This window comes from Callithrix jacchus, chromosome 7, assembly GCF_049354715.1.
Source record: "Callithrix jacchus isolate 240 chromosome 7, calJac240_pri, whole genome shotgun sequence".
In the NCBI taxonomy this organism is placed as follows: Eukaryota; Metazoa; Chordata; class Mammalia; order Primates; family Cebidae; genus Callithrix; species Callithrix jacchus.
The window spans coordinates 69,432,732-69,442,929 of NC_133508.1; the positions used below are offsets into that span (position 1 = coordinate 69,432,732).

Below are 10,198 nucleotides of genomic sequence, written 5' to 3' on the forward strand. Positions count from 1 at the left end.
ACCTTCTATAGATAATCTTTTTGTTTTGTTTTGAGACAAAGTCTCACTCTGTCGCCCAGGCTGGAGTGCCAGTGGCGCGATCTTGGTTCACTGTAACCTGTGCCTCCGGGTTCAAGCGGTTCTCCTGCCTCAACCTCCTGAGTAGCTGGGATTACAGGCATGTGCCACCACACCCAGCTAATTTTTGTATTTTTAGTAGAGACGGGGTTTCACCACATTGGTGAGGCTGGTTTCAAACCCCTAACCTCAGGTGATCGATCCTCCTTGGCCTCCCAAAGTACTGAGATTACAAGCATGAGCCACCACACCCAGCCCTCTGTAGATAATCTTGTGGTTTCATTTTGATGGACACACAATTTCCATATATTATTAGCCCTTCTTTGTTATGCTTTGGCAGGAAAAATGTACCTTAAAAGTTTTGTAAAGCTGATTCTCCCCTGACCCACCTCCCATTGAAATATCCTTTTTGGGTGGCCACAGGGAGTGGAATGCTAGCTATGTGAAAGTGGGGTATTGGGCCAGGCATGGTGGCTCACGCCTGTAATTCCAGCACTTTAGGAGGCTGAGGCAGGCGGATCACAAGGTCAGGAGTTTGGGACCAGCCTGGCCAGTGTGGTGAAACCCCGTCTCTACTAATAATTCAGAAATTAGCTGGGGCCGGGTGCAGTGGCTCACACCTGTAATCCCAGCACTTTGGGAGGCCAAGACGTGGATCACGAGGTCAGGAGTTCAAGACCAACCTAGCCAACATGGTGAAACCCAGTCTCTACTAAAAAAATACAAAAATTAGGCACGGTGGCGGGCGCCTGTAATCCTAGTTACTGGGAAGCTGAGGCAGGAGAATCAATTGAACCTGGGAGGTGGAGGTTGCAGTGAACTGAGATCTCACCACTGCACTCTATCTAGCCCGCGAGACAGAGGAAGACTCCGTCTCCAAAAAAAAAAAATAGCCGGGTGTGATGGTGTGTGCCTGTAGTCCCAGTTACTCAGGAGGCTGAGGCAGGAGAATCACTTGAATCTGGGAAGCAGAGGTTACAGTGAGCCAAGATTGCACCACTGCACTCCAGTCTAGGTGACAGAGTGAGACTCCATCTCAAAAAAAACAAAAAGTAGCGTATTCAGACCTTTGATTTTAGCTTAACAAATCCAGCAGGTAAGGAATTTTCTAATCAAGAGCTACTTCCTTCACAAGGAAACTCATTTCTGATTTGTATTTTCTTCTCAAGGAGTGACAGTAATTCCTTTTCTTTCCATATTAGTGAGATTGAACATTCTTTTTATCATGTTTATTGATCATTTGTAATAATTTTGTGAGTTATCTATTCATGCTCTTGACCTTTTTTTTAAGAGACTTTGTAGAAAAAGGCCATTAAACTGTCCATTTCAAATATATTTTTCATTTTGTCATTTATCTTTCATTTGGTCATGCTTTTTTAACAGAAAATTTTTATTTTAATGTAATCTATAAATTTTTCCTAAAAAGTGGTATCTTATTATGGTTTGAAAAATATTTGAGCACCATAAAATGTCATAGTTTATGTGCAGGTAGATCCATTTAATAAACATTTTTCGTTACAAATTAGAAGTAAAATTTAAATTTTAAATGTAATTAAAATAAATTAGAAGGTGATTTCACAGGATTTGCAGTCTTTGCAAGCTAACATAGGCCTGAGGCACTAACACCATAGTTGCTACCACTCACTGCACACATGCTGTGTGCCACAGCAATGTGCTAGGTCTTTTATGTATAATATTCCTCAAACTGAACTTCAAGCTAAATTGTATTATCCGCTTTTCATAGATGAGTAGTGAGGCCTGAAGAAGTGAAAAATTTGCCCAAGGTCAAAGAGCTAATTGATGAATTGGAATTTTAACTCAGCTCTGCCTAATTCCAAAATATGTAATATACTTTTTCTACAAAGCTCTGATTTTTGAAGCTTCAAATAAATTAAATTTTGTTCTAAAAGTTATATTACTTTTACTAGAACTTGACAATATGAGCCTAGTGAGACTGCTCTTGGTTCCTGAAAGCACAGTAGATAATAATGAAAAACATGTAAACTAGCTGAAAGTAAAGTCACCACTGTCGAGGGCAATGGTTTTCAAAGTGTGGTTCTCAGCTGGGTGAGGAGGCCCAGCCTGGTCAACATGGTAAAACCCTGTCTCTACTAAAAATACAAAAATTAGCCAGGTATAGTGGCAGGCTCTTGTAATCCCAGCTACTTAGGAGACTGAGGCAGGAGAATCACTTGAACCTTGGAGGAGGAGGTTGTAGCGAGCTGAGATCGCACCACTGCACTCCATCCAGCCTGGGTAACAGTGAGACTCCATCTCAAAACAAAACAAAACAAAACAAAACAAAAAAAGCAAAAAATGGGCCGGGCGCGGTGGCTCACACCTGTAATCCCAGCACTTTGGGAGGCCGAGATGGGTGGATCACGAGGTCAAGAGATCGAGACCATCCTGGTCAACACGGTGAAACCCCATCTCTACTAAAAATACAAAAAATTAGCTGGGCATGGTGGCGCGTGCCTGTAATCCCAGCTACTCAGGAGGCTGAGGCAGGAGATGCCTGAACCCAGGAGGTTGAGGTTGTGGTGAGCCGAGATCACACCACTGCACTCCAGCCTGGGTAACAAGAGCGAAACTCCATCTCAAAAAAAAAAAAAGGCAAAAAATGTGCTTCTTAGACCACCAGCATGAACATCACTTGGGAATTTGCTCAAAAGGCGAATTCTCAGGCCCTACCCAGATCTGTAGTTTTCTGATTATGTATAATCAGAAAGTCTGGAGTCTAGGCCCAACAATCTGCTTTATAATACCTCCAGTTGATTATAATGTATGTTACAATTTGCGAACTACTAGTCTAGGGATATTATTTCCTAACTTGTGTTTTATTTCTGCTTCTATTGAGATTTAGCCGAAGTCTAAAATCCTTGAGTGCAAGATTAGCATTATTTTGCGTAGTGGCAAGGACATGGAGTCACACAGGAAGTAGCTGAATCCTGGGTTATCAAGAATTTCAGGGCCAGGCATGGTGGCTCATTATGTAATCCCAGCACTTTGGGAGGCTGAGGTGGGTGGATGGTTTGAGGTCAGGAGTTCGAGACCAGTCTGGCCAAAATAGTGAAACCTCGTCTCTAGTAAAAATACAAAAATTAGCCGGGCATGGTGGTAGGCGCCTGTAGTCCCAGCCACTCCAGAGGCTGAAGCAGGAGACTCGCTTGAACCCGGAAAACAGAGATTGCACCGAGCCAAGATTGCGCCACTGCACTCCAGTCTGGGCACAGAGCAAGACTCTGTCTCAAAAAATAATAATTTCAGACAAGTTCACCTCCCTGAGCCACAGTTTCCCATCTTTGAAATGATATAACATCTATCTCCAGATAAGATTTTTTTTAGATTTAAGTAAAATAATAATGTAAAGTGCCTAGTACATTGCCAGGATCCCAGGTGTTTGAGAAATTGCCTCTAGCAATTTTTCTTGTTAGAAAAGAGCGCCCACCTCCATCTGTTCTAAATTCCTCTTGTTTCTTGAATGTATTTGCTGTTTTTTTAATCTCTGGGGCCTTGCATTAACTGTTTTCTCTTGGACATCCAACCTCCTACCCCTCTTTACCTCACTAGCTTTTATACATCCTTTAGATCCCTGCTGTAGTTACTCCCCCTGGAGAGGGATTTCCTAACCCTCACCCTGCAGTCTCTATAGCAGTCTATATTTCTCTATCACTGCATTTATCACACCACTTTGGAATCATCTGTCTCCTATGTAAACTTCATTGAGGCAGTGTCTTGTTCACTGCCATATTCCTAGGGACAAGTGAAGTTCCTCGTATATTGTAGGAGCTAAGTGTTGAATAAATGAATGGTGGCTGCCATTATTGCTTCACCTTCATCCTCCAAGAGCAATCTCCCCATTCTGGTTTATAGTTTTTGTGCTGATTGCTTGAGATAATCATAAATATATATTGTTGAGAACAGTGTCTGTTTTCTCTTTCACTGAAAGCACATACTTTGACCTTGGCTGACACAGTAGTTCATTTAGCTATTTCCTAACCACTGATCCCTCTGTATCACAGGTATCTCTGGGGAGCTATATGCCTTGATGGATCAAGTTCATCATATGCAACACTCAAAATGGCAGCATCCTTCAGACCTCACTACACGGTAAGTGCAATAAAAGGAGGAGGAGAGAGGGCAGGGCATGGTGGCTCATGCCTGTAATCCTAACACTTTGGGAGGCCAAGGCAGGCAGATCATTGGAGGTCAGGAGTTTGAGAACAGCCTGACCAACATGGAGAAACCCCGTCTCTACTAAAAATACAAAATTAGCCAGGCATGGTGGCACATGCCAATAATCCCAGCTACTCTGGAAGCTGAGGCAGGAGAATCGCTTGAACCTGGGAGGTGGAGGTTGCTGTGAGCCGAGAGATTGGGCCATTGCACTCCAGCCTGGGCAACAAGAACGAAACTTTGTCTCAAAAAAAAAAAAAAAGGAGGAAAAGAACGGAATGGCTGGGCACGGTAGCTCACACCTATAATCTCAGCACTTTGGGATGCCAAGATGGGTAGGTCACTTGAAGTCAGGAGTTTGAGAGCAGCCTGGCCAACATGGCGAAAACTCCATATCTACTTAAAATTCAAAAATTAGCCGGGTGTGGTGGCGAGGGTATATAGTACTAGCTACTCAGGAGGCTGAGGCAGGAGAATTGCTTGAACCCCAGTGGCGGAGGTTGCAGTGAGCCGAGATGATGCCACTGTACTCCAGCCTGAGTGGCAGAGCGAGATTCCATCTAAAAAAAAAGGGTGGAAGTTGGCTGCAGGAGGAATATAGTGAGGATTAGGGGTTGGAATTGTTTAATTCAAGAGGTGAGGGGAGAATAAAAGCAATACAGCATAATGGAATAAGAGCAACTGAGGCTGAGCACAGTAGCTCATGCCTGTGGTTCCAGCACTTTGGGAGGCCAAAGTGGGAGGACTGCTTGAGCCCAAGAGTTCGAGACCAGCCTGGCCAACATGGTGAGACCCTTCACTACAAAAAAATACAAAAACTTAGCTGGACGTGGTGGTGTGTGTCTGTAGTCCCTGAGAGTGCCTGAGAGAGGAGGATTGCTTGAAGCCTAGAAGCTTGAGGCTGTGGCAAGCAGTGATTGTGCCCCTGCACTCCAGCCTGGGCAGGGCAAGACCCTCTCTCAAAAAAAAAAAAAAAAAAAAAACTTGGACTGAAAATTCTGAAATCTTCTAGAATTTTTTTTTTAAGACTCAAATTTAATATTACAGTCTTCTGAATTCTTGTTGCAGGGTGGCTGTACCAATTTATTTAGTTATTCTGATTCAACTACTCAAAAACCTTGGAATCATCGTTTACTCTTTTCTCTCTCACCCATATTCAATCCCATAGGCTCTGCATATACAGTTGTCCTTGGTATTCATGAGAGATTAGTTCCAGGACTCTCTTTAGATAGCAAAATCCACAGATGCCACGTTCCGTATATAAAATGTCATAGTATTTGCATAACCTGTGCACATCCTTACATATACTTTTAATCATCTCTAGATTACTTATGATACCTAATACAGTATAAATGCTATGCAGATAGTTATACTATATTGTTTAGGAAATAATGACAAGGAAAGTCTGGACATGTTCAGTACAGATGGAACCATCCATTTTTTTTTCTTTGAATATTTTCAATCCATAGTTGGTTAAATCCATGGATGCGGAACCCACAGATGTGGAGGGTCAGCTGTATATCCAAAGCCTAACCGTTTCTCACCATTTCACCTGGATTGTTGCAGCCTCCTAAATGCCCTCCCGGCTTCTCCCCTAGCCAATGCACTGTTCACAACTCAGCAGCCAAGGAGATTCTTTTAAAGCTTAAGTCAGATTTGCTCAATATTTTCCAATGGCTTCCCATTTCACATCTTCCCATTCTCATAATCCCCTGCAAAGGCCTGTATGCTTTGGCCTGTGCTCACCAACTTCATCTCCTAATACTCTTCCCTTGCTTCAGGGTCTTTACACTTATGTTCCCTCCGTAGTTGTCAAAATTATAGCATTTCTCAGAAGGAAAGGCAGTGTAGTATAATTGTTATTAGATAAATTCTGGAGTGAGATGTGAGTTTAAATCCAGGATCTTCTACCTAACTCTACTGCATAACCTTGGGTAAGTTATTAACCTGAGGCTTAATTTCCTTACCTATAGAAGGAGTTAATGAAAATACTGGTAGGATTGTCACAGTATTAAATGAGGAGAGATATTTAAAGAATTCAGCAAATACTTGCATATAGGGCTAGATAAATGTCAGGTACTGTTACAATTATTTTCAATCCTGGCTACTCACAATCACCTGTGGAGATAGCTAAAAATACAGATTTTCAGGTCCTGATTCCAGGCATTCTAAGTCATTAAGTCTGGAAAGAGGTAGAGGTCAAGAATCCATATCTGTATTTTTTTTTTTAATTCTATAATCCATATCTTTAGAAAGCTTCCTAGATTGTTATTAGGAGCACTTTCAGAGTTGAAAATGGGATCAGATTATCTCAGAGCATCTTGCTCAGAACCCCAGCTAGCACATGACTAAAAGAGACTCTTAAGAAACTTTACTTTGAGTCTGTGCTGTTAATTTTTCAGTCTCAAAACTTGCAATGTGATACTCACATCATGACCTACCTCTCTGGGAATTTATTCTAATTTTAACTGCTGTGTCCTGAGCAACCTTGAGCTGTGTCAGACAATGAGGTCCTTTTGGAGGTACAGGTCTGATGCAAACAATGAAATATAGATCCTATCCTAAATTCTTCCGGGAAGAAAATTTTTTTTTCCTACTTAAACATTATTCTACATTATTTTTTCTTAAAATACTGTGTATATGGCATATTACCATAATACCTATGGGAATAGGTGGCTTTGGGAGTTGGAAAGAAATAGCACTTATGGTGTGGTGTTCGTATATATAAAGTAGTATAAGAAAATAAATAAAATAGTATAAAATTTCTAAAATTGTGAGAATTGAAATATAAAATTAATATCTAATTTCCAAAAGTAAAGATTTTCCTTAAAATTGTTACGCTGGCCTTTTTTTGTATACAAATAGCCATTCCAGTTGAAATATCTTTCCTGTTTGTATTCTCCCTCTCTTGATAGAAACTATGCCCGCCGACAGAAACATCTGCAAAGATACAGTCTCACTCAGTGGGTTGACAGGAACATGCGAAGCCACCATCGGTTCCAGCGTCTCCCAGACTTCTCATACAGTTGATTTGTCTCAACCCATCAGCAATGAAGGTCCCTATGTCCTGCTTGGAGCAACATTTCATGTTCTTTTGCTGTTTTGTGCTTTGCAGATTTTGAATTTTATTTTTCACAAGATTTTTATTTAAAAAACTTGTCGCCTTTTGGAAATGCCCATTGCTGACTTGAATTTTTTTGTATGAAGTCCCTCCTGATTTTGTGTGTGTGTGTGTGTCTGTGTGTTTAAGCAAGCGTTTGGTTGGCGTAGTTTTTTTGTTTTTTAATTAAAATGGAAGGTAGCTGCCTCCTGAAAGCCAGCATTAAGCCAAAACACCCAGGCTCAAGCAAAAGACTCACCTCTCTGCGGAGGCAAAGTCTACTTCTGGTACCTCAAAGAAATAATTGTTCAGTCTCCCATAAGGAAGAGATTCTTCACCAGGCTGTGAGCCAGTATTAGTTGACTTGTAAATGGATATAAGTTACTTTTAACAACCGCTCTTACTTTTTTATTTGAATCCTCTGAATACCTGTCAGTATTTTAAAGTTGGCAATCCAGGACATTATAAGTGGGATGGAGCAGGAGAAAAGTCCCTTTTGAAAGGAGAAATTAAAATAGTAAACCCTCTTCTTTCTGTATGTACTAGCTGCATTGATTTTTTTTTTTTTTTATTGTTGGGGGGCATTTTTTCCTTCTTTATTAAACTTCTTTTGCACAATAGTGTTTACAAATCTTATACATCTTTGACAGAAGACTTAATGACTAATACCTTGTGGTCTTGAGACTGATTGTCTCCTTTGTCCTTCAAGGATTTTCCTTTTTCTTTTTACTCCCCAGTGACCACTCTGCTCGTTAGGATTCTAGTGGCAGTATTCTTGTATCCTGTTAGACATGGATACACCTCTTCAGGATGGCCTCCTTGCTCTCTTTATTGAAGAGCTGCCCACTCAGAGTCTTGACTCTAGGGTAAGCCAGTGCTATTGCGGTATTAGTTGGTATTTAGTTTTATCTGCTAAACCCCAGCTTTAAGTATGAGTGTTAGTTATGGAGCCTTCATTCTCTGCAAGAGTGTGGAATGGCACTCTTGTCTCCATTATCAGTTAAGAAGAGGTGTCTTTAGAACCTGGATGTTACCATTTCATTTGGTCAAGCCCCTGAACTGTTAAAGTACATGTAATATAGTTGTGACTTAGCCTATGCACAAAAGCATTACCTGATCTTAAGGTTTGGTATTCTAACCAAAGTTGACAGAATATGCATCTGTCTTTTTTTTTTTTTAAGAGTTTTAGTCTTGTCACCCAGCTAGAGTGCAATGGTGCAGTCTCGACTCATTGCAACCTCCACTTCCTGGGTTCAAGCGATTCTCCTGCCTCAGCCTCCCAAGTAGCTGGGATTACAGGTACCTGCCATCACGCCTAGCTAGTTTTTGTATTTTTAGAAGAGATGGGGTTTCATCATGTTGGCCAGGCTGGTCTCAAACTCCTGACCTCAGGTGATCCACCCACCTCAGCCCCCCAAAGTGCTGGGATTACAGGCATGAGCCACCACACTCAGCTGCATCTGTCTTAATGGATGTCTTAGGAATTGGTTATTTTATCTTTATAGATAGCTCTAGACATCATTTTGGGAAGTTTTTGCAGTCTGGCATTTGTGCTGTTGTTCTCTGTGAAGGTTGTTCATAGATGCTATAGCCTCTGGTTTTGTGATTTCATCAGTCCCATCTTTGTATGTGAGTAACGCATTCAAAACATCATACCCCACTTCAGAAACTGACTTGGAAGAAGCTTGGTCATTTAAGCCAACAATAAATTTGGGTGAATGTCCCTAAGTGTTTACTGTTTTTATCCAGTCGAGGATTTGCTTTTCCTTGAACATTTGGTTTAAATGCGAAGAAGTTCTCTTCAAAGACAGTAGTCAAAATCTATTATTTTAATTAGCCTACTTGGCATTTACTACATCGGTCACTTCTCCAGGTTGCCCTAAATTAGCTTGGTGGAGTGAGACATGGGACATGGCAAACATTTACCTTTGGGACGAGGTAAATAGTTAAAATTGAATGTAGTTGGAATAGCTAGCATTGCAGCTGTCTAGTTTCCTTCAGAAAACCCAAGGAGTGAAGGGACGGCATTTTGCTTGGGCAAAAATCTAAGACTCATGTTCTTGCCCTCCTGGTACATGTGGTTTTAAGACTGAATGTGTAATAGGAGCACTGCTTTTGCCAAATCAAGTGAGTGACAGGTTAACTAGAAAATGTGACAATCACATTTCCTCTTAGCTCAAATAATTCTGTTTTTCCAAAGCTTTAGCAGCTTAATTAAATCTGTTGGACTGGGGGAGGAGAGAGCTGTTCTCTAGTGGTTAACATGGTATTCTTTAAGAAGAAAAAACCAAGCCAAAGAAAACTCATTATCTGGCATGTTCGCCTTAAAGATGGTAGTGGGTAGAATCTGGAGTTTTAATCTCTTTTCAAAGCTTCATATCTCTTATATTTGGTGTTGGCCTCTAAGTCTAGTATTTCAGATGGAATTTTTGTTGTATTTTTTTAAGTAAGTATTATGTGCATTTAACTGCTTTCTTCATCGATGACATTCCCACACATGGGTCTTGACAAAGCAGAATAAAAATATGCTGTTTACATTGTTTACTTCTAAGTAAGGAGCCTGAAATAACCTGTAGTTTCTAATGCAGGCCCCGATTTACTTGCGTTGTCAGTTTCAATTATGAAACTGAAGTTTGGTGCCTCCTCTTTATCATGTTTTTTCCCTTGTAGCAGTTGTGTTTAATGTCATTAAAAAGAAATAAAAGTTCTTGTCAGTGACTTATGTACTGTGGCGGTCTGTCGTAGGCTTCGATGGAGGGTTATTTGCCTTCTTCCTTTGCGTAGGTAGGTTAGTGGAGTGGGGAGGGGGGCGGCAGTTAGTAGAATGTGGTACTGGGAAGGCGAGGGTGCTTGCTCCCTATTCTT

The 10,198-nt window shown here is 41.0% G+C and overlaps 1 protein-coding gene across 7 annotated transcripts in view; it reads left to right on the top strand.

Moving 5' to 3' along the window:
- Window positions 1–10,051, top strand: part of S100PBP (S100P binding protein) — a 39,357-nt gene extending 29,306 nt beyond the window's left edge. For all 7 annotated transcript variants that reach the window (XM_035308610.3, XM_035308614.3, XM_009000842.5 and 4 more), the window contains 2 exons: window positions 4,080–4,167; window positions 7,149–10,051. In XM_035308610.3, the coding sequence (XP_035164501.1) occupies window positions 4,080–4,167; window positions 7,149–7,263 (203 nt within the window). In that variant the 3' untranslated portion in view covers window positions 7,264–10,051. The remainder of the gene's footprint in view (window positions 1–4,079; window positions 4,168–7,148) is intronic.
- Window positions 10,052–10,198: the final 147 nt, after the last annotated feature.